We start from the raw sequence: 20108 nt of genomic DNA on the forward strand, positions 1-20108 counted from the left end.
CTATTTTGGGATCGTTTTTTTTCTCTTTGATTTTTGTGTCGATTTTCTAGTGAGGTTTTCTTGTGAGGTGTGGCTGATATGACTAGAATTTGTCTTTTCTGATGACTGTGTGGCATTACTTTGCTGGGCCCTTCATGGCAAGTGTAATTGATGCCACTTGTGCCCCAGGGCTGTCCATGCACCTCATCCCACCTCCCCAGGTGCCAACACTTTAGTGCTTAGCATGTCTCTCTCCTTAGGATACTGGCATTGGGATGACACAGGAAGAGTTGGTATCCAACCTGGGAACAATCGCTAAGTCAGGTTCAAAGGTAAGCACCCCCATTTTTCCTTCCTTCCTCTCCTTGAAAGGTGACTCCCCCTGGAGAGGATAGGCCAGCTCGCTTTGAATGCCAGCTTCAATAGGAATGTGCTCTGGGGGAGCTCTGTGTCGGTGCTGTGGAAACACCATGTGACACGATTTCACTGTATTGTCATGGGGGCATCTCAGGAAGTTGCTATTATTTTATAGATGAAAAGGCTGGAATCAGTTCTTTATGCATAGGTGGAAATTGACTGGCTCTAGGTTCAAAGCCTGTTGGTCTGAGTCTAGAGCAGCGGTTCTCAACCTGTGGGTCATGACCCCTTTGGGGGTCGAACGACCCTTTCACAGGGGTTGCCTAAGACCATCGGAAAACACATATTTTCAGTGGTGATGCATAACAGTAGCAAAATTATAAAGTAGCAACGAAAATAATTTTATGGTTGGGGGTCACCACAACATGAGGAGCTGTGTTAAAGGGTCATGGCATTAGGAAGGTGGAGAACCACTGGTCTAGAGTGTGCCATTCTGCCTCCTGAAGCTTCTCTTCAAGTCGTGTCTCAGCGATTACCCGAGCTGCATAGGCTTGAGGCAAAGAGGGTGGCAGAAAGAAACGTTTTTCCTCTCTCACAACATGGTTCATAAGAATAAATTTGGCCTGCAGTGTCTGTGGGCAGGACGGTTTTTCAGAACCCTCTGTGGAAACCCAGTGACCACTGGGGGTGGTTGGTTGCTGGTGTGACTTGAAGCCTCTGGGGGGAGGCAAGTGTTAGTGGTCAAGGTGTCCTCCTCCAGCGGCTTTTGTGCCAGCCCAAGACTAAGGCTGGTGGCCCTCAGTTGCCTTTGTGCCTCTCCTTGGTGACCACATTCTTTTTGTTTGTTTTGTGGCCCAGGTGGTGCCTAAAATGGCACTTAGTGCCAAGTACTTGAAAATAGTCTAATTATTGGTCCAAAGTGATACACAGAAATTTCCATCTTTATTTTATTTTTTTTAGACCCCGCCTGAAATTACCACTTTTAAAAAACTTCTTTATCATAACTTATTCCCCCCATTACATTTATTGTTGTATTTCTATCGAGGAAAGTCTGTGCTATCTCATGCAGTAGCCACTAGCTGCATGTGGCTGTTTGAATTTAAATTAAAGTTAAATACAACTTAAAATTTGGCTCCTCAGTTGCACTAGCTACTTTAAAAAAAAAATCTTCACCCTAGGATATTTTTTCATTGATTTTCAGATAGAATGGAAGGGAGGGAGGCAGGGAGGGAGAGAGAAAGAAAGAGAGAAACATACATTGATGTGCGATATATTGATTGGTTGCTTCCCGTACGACCCTGATCAGGGCCAGGGATTGAACCATAAACAATGCCCTTGACTGGAATTGAACCCATGACTCTGTTCTGTGGGTCGACGCTCTAACTGCTGAGCCAAACCGGCCAGGACAATACTAGCTACTTTTAAAGTGCTCAGTAGCCATATGAGGTCAGCAGCCACCATACTGGACCATATAGGACATTTTTATCATCGCGGAGCATTCTGTTGGACAGTATTCATTCACAGATCTGAGTGTGTTCATTTTACTTAATTTTTAATCTTAGGACATTTGATAACATGAGTTATAATAGTTAAGTGCCTGGTGGTACCATACAAAGCATGCACTTGGTATGTATCCTTTCCCCACGAAGTTTAGATTCTAGGAGACATGCAGAAGAAACACCTGGGCATGTGTGTCACACTCCCTTCACCTGCTGAACCTCGGGCTACCCTAGCCAGGAAGCTGCTGCTCCTCTTTCCTGTAGGGCGGATGCGTGCACTCACTCACGCTGCCCGTCCTCACACCCGGGGGTGTGACCTGCAGGCCTGCAGCCACCAGGCAAAGTTACGGGCCCTGCGGCTCAAATATAGAACCCTCTGCTGCTTAGCTGGGGGTCTTTGGGCGAGTTACTTTACCACTCTATGCCATTGTTCTCCGTGTGTAAAATAGGTGAAAAAGTATTCAGTGTGGTTGTCTTAAGGACTAAGTGCGATCTTAGCCCTTGTTAGAGGAGCACACACACAGAGCCACAAATGTCAGTTCTCTCTGACCAGCCTTTGCTACCACAGGCCTTTCTGGATGCGCTGCAGAACCAGGCAGAGGCCAGCAGCAAGATCATCGGCCAGTTTGGAGTGGGTTTCTACTCAGCTTTCATGGTGGCTGACCGAGTTGAGGTCTATTCCCGCTCGGCTGGCTCGGGCAGCCCTGGTTACCAGTGGCTTTCAGATGGGTGAGTAAGTGACAGTGGCTTCCCCAAGTCACACACGAGGAGTGTCCCCTGCCCTGGGACCACCACAGCTAAGTGTCACCTGACATGAAGAGTGGGATTCAGCTGAAGTGTTGCCACTTCATTTGGAAAGTTAGACCCTTCTCAGAAAATGCCAGTAGGCCTTCTTGGGCCTTTTATAGGAAGCCTGAACCTCATACTTCGGAGCCATTTACTTTCTGATCCCAGTGGCCAGTGGGGTCTCTTGGGCTTCATGACTGCTCTGGAGTGTGTACCATCCCAGGTGATGTTCCTTGGTTCATGGTTTAGCCATTTTCCTGTTGCCCCCTTTCTCTGGGTGGCCTCTGTGGACTTTGTCCTGTGGGAGCTCATTCTTGATTCCTCCCAACCCTGGAATTTCTGGGTTTGACCCACTGGCCTGGCCCCACTTTCCCGTCAGCTCAGGCCTCAGGAGTTTCCCATCAAAGATGCTTGTTTTGCTCTCCAGCGTGCACTGGGGCCGTGTCTTACGGGTCGGTTAGGTGCATGTTCTGTGATCTCGAGACTGTATTTGAGGAGAATGGTACCTTAGCCAACTGTAAGCATTTCTTTCAGCATATCCCAAACTTTCTTCTTGAATCCTGCTCTCCTGACCTAGTCTTCTGTCTTCCATTGTGGCTTTATTTTTTTTTAATCCTCACCGGAGGACATTTTTCCATTTTTTGTTCAGGTAGAGTGGGAGGGAGAGAGAGGAACAGAGGGAGAGAGAGAAACATCGATGCGAAAGGAACACATCGAGTGGCTGCCACCTACACGACCAACCAGGGCCGGGGACAAATTGCAACCGAGGTACGCGCCCTTAGCGGAAACCGAACCCGGGTCTCTCAGGACCGCAGGCCGACGCTCTAACCGCTGAGCCAAACCGGCCAGGGCCATTGTGGCTTTAGTAGCACGTGCAAGAGCAGGCCCGGCCAGAGCACAGCTCATCTCCCTCAATCAGAATTAAGATTTTGTTTTATTGCCCTGGCCAGTTTGGCTCAGTGGTTGGAACATCGGCCTGAGGACCAGAAAGTCCCAGGCTCAGTTTTCGCTAGGGGGCACGTACCAAAAAAAAAAAAAAAAGATTTTGTTTTATGAAATGAAAGCAGTACTCAGATTAAACTTGGGCCAAGGTAACAACGAGGTATCAACTTGTTAGAGGTTCATCCCTTCCTCTTTTACTCCTGAAACAGTTTCTCTGCTCTTAAGGAGACACCTGGCTTCTGCCAGAGGCTCAGAAATGCACCGAGTTAACATGGGAGTCAGGGGCAGTCTCCAGGCTCTGGCTGTTTGCTCCCAGTGTCTGGCACAGTGCCCAGGCCCACTAACGTGAACATAAAGTTCAAGAGGTTGTGCTCCTGAGAGCCCTGCATCCCACACCGCAACAGCCACTGTCCCTGACAGAAAGTTGTTGACCTAGGGGTGTGGCTGGGTTCAGAAAAGGTGGCACTGTGGCTTCCTTTCTGTGTGTCAGCTTGGGCTCTGCTTGTGAAAACCAGGGAAGAGTTATTGGACCTGCTGTATGGGATTTGCAGTAGTAATGTGTGGAACTGGCTTTCCACTCTCTTGTGTGTCTTAGCTCTGGGGTATTTGAAATCGCTGAAGCCTCAGGAGTTAGAACCGGGACCAAAATCATCATCCATCTCAAGTCAGATTGCAGAGAGTTTGCCAGCGAGGCCCGGGTTCGAGGTGAGTGGGAGCCTGGGCCTTTGGACATGTGGGCGGCAGCACCAGGTCAGTGAGCCACCTGGTGGGAGATTCTGTCTGGGTGGGAGTGTTCAAGGACCACAGGAGCAGCGCTGCTGGGCGTGTTCCTGGGGCTGACTGCCTAGGCTCCGAGGACAGACTGGGCTGACTCCATGTGGGACCAGGAGGCAAGACTTAGCCTCCTGACTGTTGGCAAAGTCAGGTTCCATTCTTTCTTCCTCCCTTTGGGCAGCACTTTGTCTTTAGTCACTTGGAGGTCTCGCACAGTCCTTTCAACATTCTGCCTGTGTTGTCAGATATTTTTGGGTCACTCACCTGGCCGGCCTGAGCCCAGGCTTCACTGAGAACCAGAGCAGGTGCTTCTTTGTGGTGTTTTTCTCTGTCTGTGTCTTACTGAATACCTATTGAAGGTGCTGAGTGCTCTCCAGGGTTCACTGTCAGCTTATAAAACCATATTTATGTCCCCAAGAAGACTGCTTGTTTTCATGGGGGCCTGGGCTTGGAGACATCTGGCTCTGGTATGAGTTCTGCTCAGCATATGCAGGTGGGATGTATTCTTGCTGCGCTGTCTTCCCACCTGTGACACGGGCATGGCACTGATGAGTCCTCCTCAGCCTGCTGAGAACCCTACAGCAACTCTCCCCATGCCCTGGCCGTTTTTGCTCAGTGGTTAGAGCGTCGACCTGCGGTCCAGAGAGCAACTCTCCCAGTTTTTATTTCTAGCAGCTTCCTATAGTTATTGTTTCTCTTTTGTCTCTTCCAGATGTGGTGACAAAGTACAGTAATTTTGTCAGCTTCCCCTTGTACCTTAATGGAAAGCGCATTAATACTTTGCAGGTGAGACCCTCAGCTGCTTGAAGGGCTCAGGCAGCTATGGAGGCCAGTTGGTACATTTAGGGGCTGGATGGGAAGAAATGGGTCTGGATGAGGATGTCAAAATCCAGGATGAGGTGTTCTTTGTGGAGAGGTGAGATCCATGATGCAGATGAGGTCCCACCCCCTGCACACTATATCCCCGTACACCAACTGTAATGCACACACCACACATTTTACCCTTTTACAGTATACAGGTCAGTGGTCCTTAGTGTGTTCATAGTCATGCAACCATCAGTAAAAAAAAACCTATATCCAGTCTCTGGCAACCAGTCTACTTTCTGTCTCTGTGGATTTGCCTGTTCTGGACATTACATATAAACAGAATCAAGCATAATGTGGCCTTTTATGTTTGGCCTCTTATAACGTTTTCAAGGTTCCTCTGTGTTTTCCTTTCTGGGACTGATAGTACTCCATTGTACGGCTGGTCCGTTTCCTTGTTCATTTGCCCGTTGATGGCGAGTGTTCATGATGTGCGGGCACGTCCAGATCCTGCTTCTCGGTGGACCATTCTGGACACGTTGTACTGGGGAGGGGGAATTGTTCTCAGAGCCTTTTGTTCCCTTCATTTGTTCTGGAACACTCCTTCCCCCAGTGTTAGAATGGGTGGGGCTGGAGGCAGAGGGAGGGGCTTGTACGTGAGGCCACCATGCTGGTGTGCCCCAGGAGGCTGGTCCTCGGCTCATCCTGAGGGAGCGCTCACTAGCACCCTGGTGTGCCCCAGGAGGCCGGTCCTCGGCTCATCCTGAGGGAGCGCTCACTAGCACCCTGGTGTGCCCCAGGAGGCCGGTCCTCGGCTCATCCTGAGGGAGCGCTCACTAGCACCCTGGTGTGCCCCAGGAGGCCGGTCCTTGGCTCATCCTGAGGGAGCGCTCACTAGCACCCTGGTGTGCCCCAGGAGGCCGGTCCTCGGCTCATCCTGAGGGAGCGCTCACTAGCACCCTGGTGTGCCCCAGGAGGCCGGTCCTCGGCTCATCCTGAGGGAGCGCTCACTAGCACCCTGGTGTGCCCCAGGAGACTGGTCCTCGGCTCATCCTGAGGGAGCGCTCACTAGCACCCTGGTGTGCCCCAGGAGGCCGGTCCTCGGCTCATCCTGAGGGAGCGCTCACTAGCACCCTGGTGTGCCCCAGGAGGCTGGTCCTCGGCTCATCCTGAGGGAGTGCTCACTAGCACCCTGGTGCCACAAGCTCTGCTAGCTCAGCTGCACGTGGTTGTTGTGAGGAAGCGTCTTAAACATAACATACCCTGTTAATGTCCATTTCCAGGCCATCTGGATGATGGACCCCAAGGACGTGGGCCAGGGGCAGCATGAGGAATTCTACCGCTACATCGCACAGGCCTACGACAAGCCCCGCTACACTCTGCACTACAAGACAGACGCCCCTCTCAATATCCGCAGCATCTTCTACGTGCCGGAAACGGTGAGCACAGGCCTGACCAGCTGCCCTCAGCGTGCTGGGCCCCATGTGGCTTGTCTGCAGCTCCCTGAATGGGGGCATCACCCATGGTGACAGCGTTTTTCCATCATCAGTAGAACTTCCTGAATGATGACAGTTCAGCACAAACATATCACAAAAATTAACTTGGCAGCATCAGAGTTAAAGGAAAACCTATGGCTCTGGGTGGCCGAGCACAGAGTTATAAAGTGGGGGAGTATTTTATGTGGCGTTCGGGCAGCGAGAACCTCGGCTTTTGTAAGCAGGGCGCTGGCTCAGGGTGCCTGCAGGCTTTCTCTCTCTCTGGGCAGCGCATTCCCAGCTCTGCGTGGGGTGGATTCTGTGGTGTTCAGATAAGTTGCGCTTTATCCATACTTCCGTGTTCCCCTGAAGACGTCCTGGCTTACAGTACCATGACGAAGTCTCTGACAAAGCCTGCAGCAGAGAAACCTTCCTAGGTGCTGGACCCAGTCTCTCTTGGCTTCATTGGACTGGAGCCCTCTTAACACCCCACACCTATTACTCACTTTGGACAGAGCTGTTCTCGACCCTCATTGCTGAGTGTCCTTCTCAGACCAGCAGTCCCATCATTTCCTGAGAGTTGTCAGTAATGCAGAATCTTGGCCCCTCCCAGGACTTCCAGAATGAGTCTCCATGTTAATAAGATCCCAAAGTGAAGTGTGTGCAGACTGCAGGTTTTGAAGCCCTGGGTTAGAGCAGGGATTGGCAGTTATTTCTGTGGAGGGCTGGACAGTGACTGGCTTGGGCTTCGCAGGTTATGCGCAGCCACAGAGCTCTGCCCCTGGCGCGAAGGCGCCATCTGCCGCATCTGAACCAGCAAGCAGAGCTGTGGTCCAGGAAATACAGTCATTGGAATTATATTGTACATGTTTTTCACATATCATGAGATGTCCTTTGTTTCCCTTTTTTTCAACCATTTAAAATGAAAAAGCTGCTCTGGCCAGTTTAGAGTGTCAGCCCTCAGACCGAAGAGTCTCAGGTTCAATTCCTGGCCCCATTTGGTGTGTGGGAGGCAACCAGTCGGTGTGTCTCTCTCGAGTTGATGTTTCTTTCCCTGCCCCACTCCCTCCCTTCCACTCTATCTAAAAATTAATGGAGAAATATCCGAGGGTGAGAATTAACAATAAATAAGTAACTAAGGCGGGGGCAGAGAAGGAAGGAAGGCTATTCTAGGCTACACACAAACCAGGTGATGAGCCCCTGGCAGGTTTGGTTCTGTTCACGGGGTTATTCGAGCCTTCCTTTTGTATATCCTTCCAGGAAGTGGATTGGGGAAGGCAGCAGCTGCCCAGAAAAGGCTCCTGAGAGCTGTTGTGTGGGGGTCCTCCCTGGACACTGGAATTCTGAACAGACAGACGTGGGTGGTCTTCTGGTCTCCTTCTGGGTCACTGCATGTCCACCCCATGACTCCCAGTTCAGGGCCAGCATTGGGAAGGGTGGTTCACAGAGTCATCAGCAGGGCTCCCCCATGACCGTGTAGGTTCTGCCCCCCTGTGTGCTGCTGACACTGCCCTTTCCTCGCCCACAGAAACCGTCCATGTTTGATGTGAGCCGGGAGCTGGGCTCCAGCGTCTCTTTGTACAGCCGCAAAGTCCTCATCCAGACCAAAGCCTCTGATATCTTGCCCAAGTGGCTACGCTTCATTCGAGGTATGGGGCCAATGCCCTGGGCCAGGAGTGGCTCCCTGCCTGTGGCCCGGGGTGCTGACTGCGTTAGAAGAAACTCATCTTTAATGAGTGTGGGGTCAGGGAAGGAGCTTCAGAGCTGGCTGGGCAAACCAGGCGGGTGTGCTCACAGAGCCTCCCAGGAAGCTGAGCGCCCCCAGATACTGCTCTTGATTGATTCGGGGGAATGGGGTGGATGGACATGTTTAAATTGAGTTAGTATTTAAAGATATTACACGAGTTTTAGATTTAGACATGAACTACCCTTACATTTGACTGAGATGATAGTTTAATAAAACACTCAGCATGCAAACCTTTTTATTTATCATAGCATAAAAAGGTGCAAAATACCCACAACGTATCAATGGCTTTAAACATAAAATCCAGGAAGTAGTTTTCAGAGTGTCAAGGTGATGCTGAAATGTTAGAAATTTCGCTGGCAAAGCTTGCAGCCTTGCCTGCTTTCCTTCTGATCACTTCGTCCTGACCTAGGCTCTCTGCCAATTCCAGGATGTCAGGACTTGCAGGGGCTGGGGTGGTGTTGCCCCTACTGGATGTCCTCCCTTGGTCCTTCCTGCCTTCGCCTTACCTTCTTGTGGTCTGATGTCATGTGGGCTCTGAGGGAGAATGTGGAGGCCTGGTGGGAGGCCAATGGCCCTTCAGGAGGGTCCTGATGCCCCTGTCTCTCTAAGGTGTGGTGGATAGTGAGGACATCCCCCTGAACCTCAGCCGGGAGCTCCTCCAGGAAAGTGCTTTAATCAGGTAAGCCTCCAGGTGGGTACCCGCTGAGATGAGGCCTTCACTGTCTTGCCTTTGCCACCAGAGGGCCAGAGTGGCTGGAGGGAGCTAAGAGCTGAGCGAGGAGCTGCAGTGAGACTGTGCCTGAGGAGCCGTTGCCTGGAGAATGTGTGCAGATCACGTGTGCCTGGTGCTTTTGCTTTACATTTTTATACAAGGGTTTGGGGACTGACCCATTAAGGAGAATTGTGGCTGTACTGGGATATTCCCTCTTTAGTCAGCCTCCATTACCCAAACCCAGGGTGGCCACAGCTGGGGAGAGTCCAGGCAGGCTGTCTTTGGCGTGTATATGGCAGAGGACAGCCGCAGAGCTAGGAGGATATCTGGCCATGGTCCCAGAAGGTCATTGATGATGTGAAGGAGGCAAGGTTCAGACCCAGACCAGACTCCTTTGGCGATGTTGCCCTTGTAATCCCTGTGGGCTGAGATGGCCATGGTCCCCATGTCCCCCTCCTGTCTGTAGCAGTAGCTACTGTTACTGAGTGTCCATTCTCCCCCAGAACTTGACTGTGCCCTTTCTATACAGCCCATGGAATGCTGAGGAGGGAACTGCTAGGTGCCCATTCATGGCTGCAGAAACTGAGTGACCAAGAAGCCCCACCAATCACTGAGAGAACCTGTATTTGAACCATTTTCTGACCATAAGCATATGCTCTGTCCCCAACAGTGGAGCTGGTCTGACCCGAGGCTGCAGGCAGGGTGTGTGCAGCCACTTTGTTGCTGCTTATGGTTCTCAAGGGCTACATTGTCAGTCTGAGACTCTTCTTGATAAGAAAAGAGTCAGCCTTAAATGAAGTGTTTGAAAGAACCATGAACTTACAGAAAATGTGGGAAACATGATACAGAGGACATTTTTTCCCTGTATCCTTTGAGAGTAAGGTGTCCGCCCAATGCCCCATCTTCCCCAAATATCTTAAGGTGTATTTCCGACAAATAAGGACATTCTCCCGTAGCTGTAGTGCAGCCTCCAGCGAGGGGGTTGACTGACGCGGTACCACTGCCAGCTCACCTGTGGACCCATTCATGTCCCACCACTTGTGCCGTCCTGTTCTTTGGAGCAAGAAGGTGCAGTTCATAGTCACATGTGCCTTTAGTTGTCTCTTTAGCTTCCTTCACACTGGCCAAGCTCACAGTCTTTCCCTGACTTTTGTGACCTGGATGCTTTTGAAGATTTCAGGCCAGTGACTGGACTGTCCCTTGGGGTGGGTTGTCTGATGCAGGAGTAGCACAGAGTGACCACATCCTATCAGGTGGAGCCTGACTTTGACTTGTCCCATTACTGGTGATTTATATGTTGACACTTGATGAAGGGGTGTGTGCCAGCGTTCTTTGTGAAGGTTCTCTGTTTTGCCTTTGTAATTAATACAACATTGTGGGTAGTATTTTGCAGCTATGTGAAGAGCATGTTGCTTCATCAAATTTTCTATGTATTTATGTGCTTTTTAATATCCATAATTTATTTGTGTGAACTGGTTTCTTGTTATATTTAGTGGATTATGATCTGTTAGTGTCATTATTTATTTTGATTCCCAAATAGTCCTTGATTTAGCCAGCGGGAGCTACTCAGGCTGACTCCTGAGCCCTTTGACGTGTCCCCATCATCCTTTGAGCACCTCCTCACTTCTGGCACAAGGTGTTGCAAGCTCACCTTGTGTTTGCCTACATTGCCTAGCCCTGGAGTTGCTAATTCCTCCCAGGAGCTGGGACTCATTTGAATAGAGAGTGGTATTAAGAAGCCAAGATCTGTGCCCTGGCCAGTTTGGCTCAGCGGTTAGAGCGTCGGCCTGTGGTCCGGAGAGACCCAGGTTCGGTTCCTGCTAAGGGCACGTACTTCGGTTGCAGTTTGTCCTCGGCCCTGGTTGGTCATACGGGTGGCAGCCACTCGATGTGTCCCTTCACATCGATGTTTCTCTCTCTCTCTCCTATCTCTCTCTCCCTCCCACTCTATCTGTACAAAAAATGGAAAAATATCCTATGGTGAGGATAAAAAAAAAACACAAAAAACATGATTAGCCCTGGCCAGTTTGGTTCAGCGGTTAGAGCGTCGGCCTGCAGTCTGGAGAGACCCGGGTTCAGTTCCCGCTAAGGGCACGTACTTCGGTTGCAGTTTGTCCCTGGCCCTGGTTGGTCGTGCGGGTGGCAGCCACTCGATGTGTCCCTTCACGTTGATGTTTCTGTCTGTCTCTCCCTTCCTCTTCCTCTCTCTCCCTCCCACTCTTATCTGTACAAAAAATGGAAAAATATCCTCGGGTGAGGATAAAAAAAAAAATGGAGGGGTGTCCTCGGGTGAGGATAAAAATAAATAAATAAATAAATAAATAAATAAAATAAAATAAAATAAAGAAAAGAAGAGGCCAAGATCTGGCCACTAGGGATACCATTGCTACTGGGCTGTCACTTCTCCCAGGCCCTCGTAGTAAGCAGAGCTGAGGAATGTGAATTGGTGTGTGTTTATGTGCGTGTACATCTGCATCGGTACTTGTTTCTGTATATACTGAGTTCATTTAGCACCACTGGGACTTCCTAGTCTTGCCCCTTCCTGTTGATGATAAGTCTGCCTCTTGTTATCCTTCCCGTGTTACTTTTGACCAGCCCCACCATATAATCAGTCTGCCATCACCACTGTCCTCCCCTGACATGGGCACCCCCTTCACCTACTTGGGCTCTTACTCTACACAGGGGGCTGCCCACTACCCCCAGCCTGGATACCTGTGCCCTCTGGGGTCCTTGGGCCTGGGCACTCCATGCCAGGTTCCCCCTACTCTTACCCTGTGGGGACACCTTTCTGGGGCTCTACACCCTGTCCTACCTACTGTGGCTCCCCTGCCACAGGTTCGGGTGCTGCCCTGTCTCATGTCACCCTGTGGCTGAAGAATTGAGTCATTCAGGACGTGAGTGGAAGAGGAAAAGTTTAAATGAATGTTAAACATTACTGCTCCCCTACCCTGGATTATTAAAGGAATACATGGTAGCCCTGGCCGGTTTGGCTCAGCGGTTAGAGCGTCCGCCTGCGGTCCGGAGAGACCCGGGTTCGGTTCCCACTAAGGACGTGTACTTCGGTTGCAGTTTGTCCCCAGCCCTGGTTGGTCGTGCGGGTGGCAGCCACTCGATGTGTCCCTTTCACATCGATGTTTCCCTCTCTCTCTCTTCCTCTCTCTCCCTCCTACTCTGTCTGTACAAAAAATGGAAAAATGTCCTCGGATGAGGATTAAAGGAATACGTGGTAATTTTAGTGTTTTTATTTTAGTTTAATTTTTAAGTATGTTTTTATTGATTTTTTTAGAGAGAAATGGAAACATCATCGTGAGAGAGAAACATCAATCAGCTGCCTCCTGCACGCCACCTACTGGGTATCTAACCCACAACCCAGGCATGTGCCCTGACTGGGAATCGAACCAGGACCTCTCAGTCCATGGGACAATGCTCAGTCCTTTGAGCCACGCTGCCCAGGCTAATTTATTTTAAAGGAAAGGCAAAATATTAAGAAGGAAGTAAAACTACCCTAATTCCTAATAATAAAGTAGCACATAATTTAAACATTTTTTAGCCCAGTCGGTGTGGTTCAGTGGTTGAGCGTCAACCCATGCACCAAGAGGTTGCCGGTTCGATTCCCAGTCAGGGCACATTCCCGGGTTGTGGGCCCAATCCCCAATGAGGGGCATGCGGGAGGCAGCCAGTCGATGCTCTTTCTCATTGATGTTTCTACCTCTCTCTCTCTTTCTCTTTCTCCCTCTCTAAAATCAATAAAGAAAAAAAACAAAACATTTTTTAAATGGTTCTTTATTTTTACTTTTTACATTGAACATAATTGTTTACTAACAATTTAAAATTTCAACTTTATGAGAGGTATAATTGACATAAATTGTAAGTAATTTAAAGTGTACATCATGGTGATTTGATGTATGTATACTTTGTGAAAGGATTCTAAGTTGCTTATAAATTTATGCTATTAAATACTGCCATAATTAACACTCGGACCCACACAATCTCAATTTTGTAAAATTGTGGTGTGCATATAGTATATCCAGTCATATAATCCAAGCTGTAGTGTGTATATTATATGTGTTGATCCTAATTATGCAAAACTGTAATGTACAGAAAGTAGTAGTCTTTTTAAAAAAAAAAATTTTTTAAGTTTTTTAGAGAGAGAAGGGAAAGAGAGAGAGAAGCAATGGTGTGAGAGAGAAACATTGATGGGCTGCATCTGGCACACCCCCTACTGGGGATCGAGCCCACAACCCGTGCATGTGTCCTGACCGAGAATTGAACTGGAACCTCTCAATCCATGTGACAGTGCTCAAGCCACTGAGCCACACTGGCCTGGTGAAAGTAGTGTAGTTTTGCATATATACATACATACATATGTGTGTGTGTGTGTGTACTGTAATATATCCATATTGGATTTTTCTGGTTTTTTAACACAAGTAATTTTTCATGTTATTAAGCATCATTAGAGGATGTGATTTTTAAAAAATATGTTTATTAATTTTTTTTTTTTTTTTTTTTTTTTAGGGAGAGAGAGACACACACACACATTGAACATCCCTCGATTGGCTGCCTCCTACATGCCCCCTACTGGGGGTCGAGCCTACAACCTTTCAGTGCACAGGACAACCCCAACTATTGAGCAACACCAGTCAGGGCTAGAATGTGATTTTTAATGACTGTACTTTTCCATCTTTCCTTTCAGTCCTGTTGACCATTTAGGTTGTTCATAGTTGTTTTCTCTTTTATGGCCACAATGAAGTTTCTGCTCTGTAACTCTTGGTGACTGATATTTCCCAGGGCGTAATCTCTACGGTTGGAACCTTCAAGGCTAGACTGTTTGTTGCCCTCCACAAAGGGCTGTCAGACACATTCCTGCCTCTAGGGGGCATGTGTCTTCCTACCTGGTGTTTGCCAACTGTCACCCTTTCTTTTGTGTTTTTTTAAATTTGACCAGAATGGTATGTTGTTTTCACTTTGTTTATTAGTGTAGCAGAACGTTTTTTCATAACCTCTGGATGTTAGTATTTCATAGAAGTTGCTTGTTTATGGTTAATGCATTTCTGTGCTGTAGGAAACTCCGAGATGTTCTACAACAGAGGCTAATAAAATTCTTTATGGACCAGAGTAAAAAAGACACTGAGACATACGCCAAGTTTTTTGAAGATTATGGCTTGTTCATGAGAGAAGGCATTGTGACCACTACTGAACAGGAGGTCAAGGTAAGGTCTAGGTTTCTGGGCCTTGCCTTGGGCTGTGGAGGAAGCTGGTGGAGGCCAGAAACCTGAGCTTCCCAGGATATGACAGTGGCATATCCAGGCACCCCAGCTGCTGCTGCCCTGGGGCCAGTAAACGCAACGTGTGCTTCTGGACCTCTGCTGGTAGCCGCAGTAGGCCCAGCACCATGTTCAGGAGAGGACTTGCCCTTTGTACTTTGGGACAAGACTCATCGCTCTCAGTCCCCTCACCAGAGGCTAGAAGGAAATAGGTATGTACTCTGTCTTCTCCTATAGGAGTTCAGGGGCTCAAGAGATCACAAAGGCAGGGCCAGGGCCAGGTACTAGTTCACCAGAGCGGGGAACGTCAGGGACAGTGTGTGTAGTGATTGGCAGAGCTCCTTTAACATGGTGCCACTGGGCGCAGTTCTGTTCATCATGCAGCATTACTTAAAAATGGTATGATCAGCCCTGGCCGGTTTGGCTCAGCGGTTAGAACGTCGGCCCCCGGACCAATGAGTCGCGGGTTCGATTCCAGTCAAGGGCATGTATCTTGGTTGGGTTAGTCCCCGGCGGGGTCATGTGGTTGGCAACCAGTCGATGTGGCTCTATCACTGTCTGTCTGTCTCTCCCTTCCTCCTTCTAATTCTATCTGATAATAAGTAGAAAAATAACCTTGGGTGAGGAATAAAAAAAAAAAAAGATCGTTCAATAAACATTTTTTGGCTTTTTTGTTTGTTTGTTTTATCTTCCCCCAAGGATATGTTTTTATTGATTTGAGAAAGGAAGGGAGAGAGAGAAACATTGATGTAAGAGAGAAATATCAATCAGTTGCCTCCTGTACACACCACGACCAGAGATTGAACCTGAAACCTGGGTATGTGCCCTGACTGGGAATCAAACCCTGCCACCTTTTGGTGTATAGGAAGATGCTCTAACCAACTAAGTCATACCAGCTGGGGCCAGGGTTGGCCCTTTTTAAAAACAAATTTTTGCTTATTTATTTTTAAAATCTTCACCCAAGGATATTTTTCCATTTATTTTCAGACAGAGTGGGAGGGAGGGAAGAAGGGGGAGAGAGATGTGAAAGAGACATGACTGGTTGCCTCCCACACTACCCCGACCAGGACCAGGGACCGAACTGCAACTGAGGTACGTGTCCTTGACCGGAATCGACCCTGCGACTTTTTGATCCACGGGTCGATGCTCTAACCACTGAGCAAAACTGGCCAGGGCTAGGGTGGCCATTTTTAAATTGCGATATAATTCACATAATAAAATTCACCCTTTTATTTTATTTTATTTTTTTATCCTCACCAGAGGACATTTTTCCATTTTTTGTTCAGGTAGAGTGGGAGGGAGAGAGAGGAACAGAGAGAGAGAGAGAGAAACATCGATGTGAAAGGAACACATCGAGTGGTTGCCACCCGCACAACCGACTAGGGCCGGGGACAAACTGCAGCCGAGGTACGCGCCCTTAGCGGGAACCGAACCCGGGTCTCTCAGGACCGCAGGCCGACGCTCTAACCACTGAGCCAAACCGGCCAGGGCTAAAATTCACCCTTTTAAAGTGAATAATTCAGGGACACTTGATACATTCACAAAGTTTTATAAACGTCACTGATACATCATTCCAGAACATTTTTATCACCCCAAAAAGACACCCATCCCCATTAAGCAATCAGTTCCAATGCCAAGGTTTCATCTTTTGCTCCAGAACAGCAGTGAGGATGGAGGATTCACTTCTGGTGGTTGGAAAACTCACACCACTCTGAGCATGGTCCTGTTTAAACTCTCCCTTTATTCTCATCGTGTTTTTGATTAACACCAGCTAGGTGGTCACTACATGCTGGGGGCTTTTTTAAGGGCTTGATATTAACTCAGTGTATTCATGTTTGTTTCTTTTATTTTTAAAATTTTTTAAAGTTTTTTCTTTATTTTAGATAGGAAGGGAGAAGGAGAGAGAGAGAGAGAGAGAAACATTGATGAGAACATCGATTGGCCACTCCCTACATGCCCCCTACTGGGGATCAGGTCCACAATTTGGGCATGTGCCCTGACCGGGAATCAAATTGGTGACCTCTTGGTGCATGGGTCAACGCTCAACCAGTGAGCCACATCGGCCGGCCTCGTGTTTGTTAATGGGGACCCATAACGTGTACCCAAGCACGAGCTTGGTGTGTGGATTAGAGCATGACTCTCTAGGTGGGTTTCCACATCCTTTTTTTAAAATATGTTTTTTTTATTTTTTAGAGAGAGAGAGATAGGAACGTCAGTGTGAGAAACATCTATCAGCTGCTTCCTGCATGCCCCCAACCAGGAATTGAGCCTGCAACTCTGGCATGTTCCCTGACCGGGAATTGAACTAAAACCTCTTAGTCCATGGGATGATGCTCAGTCTGATGCTCGGTTCACTGAGCCACACTGGCCGGGCTCCATATCCTTGTTTGACCTCTGTTTTTCTGCTTTCTGTCTACCTTCACCTCCATCATGTCACTCTTTCATTTGGGCCCAGCCTTTTTTGTGCTCTTCCCAGCTCTTCCCAGTGTCCCCAACACTTGTCTGTGATGTGCTCCTCGATGCATCAATGGTGTAGAGGCAGAGTTATGTCTTGGCTCACATCCAAGCTGAGGCGTTAGGGATCCAGGCCCCCCTGCTTGTTGCTGCTCCTCTGTTCTTACCTGGCAGCTCCCACCCAGGAACCAAGATGTCTCCAGCAATCAGTGCATTTCAGCTGACAGGAAGAAGGACAAGCCCCTCTTTAAGGGCCCATTTTCCATTTTCATTTGTACCCCATTGGCCAGGGTTAGTCACCTGGTTGAAGGAGCACCGGGAAATAGGACTTTACACCCATGTCCATGTGCCTGATGTGATTAGGGACGGGGAGAGAATGTTGGGTTCAGGCGCAGTGTCTGTGGTAGGGACAGTCTGGCCACTCCTACGGTGTGTGCAGCTGGCCCAGAAAGTCCCTCTCTGTGAGGCCCTGGGCCACCTGGGGTGGAAGGTGCTCTCTGAGGTTCCCTGAACTTTTGATGTGGGGCCTACCACATCTGACTAGAGCCCATCATGGCCCCCAGGGATTGAGCAACTCTGAAGCCGTCCCTGGGCCAGACCTCTCTGGGGGAGCTGCCCCAGCTGCAGAACATGGTGGGCCCACCAGCGAGGTGAGGCCAGCAGAGTCTCTCTTTATTTATTTTTTTATCCTCACCCGAGGACACTTTTGCATTTATCTTCAGATAGAACGGGAGGGAGAGAGGAAGAAGAGAGAGAGAAACATTGACATGAGAGAGACACATCGACTGGTTCCCACCCACACTACCCCAACTGGGGCTGGGGACAAACTGCAACCGAGGTATGCGCCCTTAGCGGGAACCAAACCTGGGACTCTGTGGTCCGTGGGCTGATGTTCCAAACATTGTGCCAAACTGGCCAGGGCCAGCAGAGTCTCCTTTTAGTCATAGGCTTCCCAAGTCTGTGCCCAGCTGCCCTGGAGGCTTTCCCAGTGATGGCCTAGCATTAGCAGTGATCTGCCCTTTGTTTTCAGGAGGATATTGCAAAGCTGTTGCGATATGAGTCCTCGGCACTGCCCCCTGGGCAGCTGACCAGTCTCATGGACTATGCCAGCCGCATGCAGGCCGGCACCCGCAACATCTACTACCTGTGCACCCCCAACCGGCACCTGGCTGAGCACTCACCCTACTATGAAGCCATGAAGCAGAAGAACATGGAGGTGGGTGAGCGATGGGGCAGGCTGTGCCCCTATAGGCTGCTGGGGCCAGGTCAGAGGACAAGGTGGGGTCTGAGCACCCAAGGTGGGGGAGCAGGGATGTCTCTCTGCTTAGCTGGAAAATGGATGAATGTGCCCAGGACCCAGAAAAGCCAAGTGGTGTGATTTAGCCTCCAGGGACACAGAGGTCCAGGCTGAAGTCTGCTATCTAATTTGTATGTCTCTATAGGACGTGACACAGGGATTTCTCTAAGTAGAGTCACTGTTTCTACTACTAAGACATAGCAGAGCCTCCCTTCCCACCCTCTGGTAATCTGCATCATCTACAAAGGCCCAGGAAGTCCAGCACCCGGGCCCAGCCTGCAGCCCTCACTCCCATGGCCCTCTCTGTCTTGGGTGGAATCTTCTCAAAGCCTGATGGAGATGTTCTTGGACCCTTATAGGTTCTCTTCTGCTATGAGCAGTTTGATGAGCTCACCTTGCTTCACCTTCGTGAATTTGACAAGAAGAAGCTGATCTCTGTGGAAACGGACATTGTCGTCGATCACTACAAGGAGGAGAAATTTGAGGACAGCTCCCCAGGTTGGTTCCATCCCTTTTCTCTGGACACAGGCCTGGGGGTGCTGGTGAGGCTGGGACAGCCCAGGGCCTGACACTGTTTTCTGCAAGCCTTTTCTGTCCTGCAACATTAGTTTATAGGGATTTTCTTTCCTCATTCCTATCTGGGGTCACTAACCTGCATGAATGCAGCTGTTTGGGACCTTAATGATTGACAGAAAATGTTTCCGTTTAGATCCCTGGTCTCTCCAGTGCTTCTTCCAAGTTGGCTTCCTAAGAGAATCTGAAATGTATTTATTTTTTTAAATTTATTTTTTATCCTCACTCGAAGACATTTTTTCATTTTTGTTCAGATAGAGTGGGAGGGGGAGAGAGAAGAGAGAGAGAAAAACATTGATGTGAAAGGGACACATCAAGTGGCTGCCTCCCACATGACCCCAACCAGGGCCGGGGATGAATCGCAACTGAGGTACGTGTCCTTTACTGGAATCAAACCTGCAACTTTTTGGTTTGTGGGCCGACACTCTAACTGCTGAGTCAAACTGGCCAGGGCTGAAATGTCTTTTTAAAAATTAATGTATTGGCCCTGGCCAGTTTTGCTCAGTGGTTAGAGCATCAGCCCATGGACCAGAGAGTCCCGGGTTCGGTTCCCACTAAGGGCACGTACCTTGGTTGTCGTTTGTCCCCGGTCCCAGCGGGGGTCATGTGGGTGGCAGCCAGTCGATGTGTCTCTCTCATATCGATGTTTCTCTCTCTCTCTTCCCCTCCTTCTCCCTCGTGCTCTATCTGAAGATAAATGCAAAAATGTCCTCGGGTGAGGGAAAAAAAATTTATTGCCCGGCTGATGTGGCTCAGTGGTTGAGCATCGACCCATGTACCAAGAGGTCGCCAGTTTGAATCCCAATCAGGGCACATGCCCAGGTTTTCAGCGAGATCCCCAGTGGGAGGCATGCAGGAGACAGCCAGTCTATGTTCTCTCTCATTGATGTCTTTCTCTCTAAAATCAATAAAGAAAAATTATTTTAAAAAATAAAAAAAATTTTATTAATTAATTTTTGTTAATCTTCTCTCGAGGCTATTTTTTCCTTTGGTTTTTAGAGAGTGGAAGAGGGAGAGAGGAAGGGGAGAGGGAGCAAGAGAGAGAGAAACATCAGTCTGAAAGAGACACATTGACTGGTTGCCTCCCATGCACACCCAGACTAGTGTCAGGGATCAAGCCTGCAACGCAGGTACATGCCCTTGATCAGGAATCAAACCTGTGACCCTTTGGCATGTCGGCCGATTTAACCCCGAGCCACATCGGCCAGGGCAGAAAGTGTCTTTTAAAACAAATTTTTTTTTAAAATCCTCACTCGAGGACATTTTTGCATTTATCTTCAGATAGAGCGGGAGGGAGACAGGGGAAAGAGAGAGAGAGAAACATCAACGTGAGAGAGAGACACCGAGTGGCTGCCACCCACACAACTGGGGCCCAGGACAAACTGCAACTGAAGTACGTGCCCTTAGCAGAAACCGAACCCAAGTCTCTCTGGTCCGTGGGCTGA

At 49.0% G+C, this 20108-nt stretch overlaps 1 protein-coding gene across 1 annotated transcript in view; it reads left to right on the top strand.

Moving 5' to 3' along the window:
- TRAP1 (TNF receptor associated protein 1) overlaps nt 1-20108 on the top strand; it is a 47737-nt gene that overhangs the window by 23293 nt on the left and 4336 nt on the right. Inside the window, exons 5-14 of the mRNA XM_036280239.1 lie at nt 240-311; nt 2404-2564; nt 4159-4268; nt 5050-5123; nt 6425-6580; nt 8145-8265; nt 8973-9042; nt 14138-14285; nt 17824-18009; nt 18450-18588. Of these exons, the coding sequence (XP_036136132.1) occupies nt 240-311; nt 2404-2564; nt 4159-4268; nt 5050-5123; nt 6425-6580; nt 8145-8265; nt 8973-9042; nt 14138-14285; nt 17824-18009; nt 18450-18588 (1237 nt within the window). The remainder of the gene's footprint in view (nt 1-239; nt 312-2403; nt 2565-4158; nt 4269-5049; nt 5124-6424; nt 6581-8144; nt 8266-8972; nt 9043-14137; nt 14286-17823; nt 18010-18449; nt 18589-20108) is intronic.

The sequence above is a fragment of the Molossus molossus genome, unplaced genomic scaffold (assembly GCF_014108415.1).
Source record: "Molossus molossus isolate mMolMol1 unplaced genomic scaffold, mMolMol1.p scaffold_m16_p_3, whole genome shotgun sequence".
Lineage (NCBI taxonomy): Eukaryota > Metazoa > Chordata > Mammalia > Chiroptera > Molossidae > Molossus > Molossus molossus.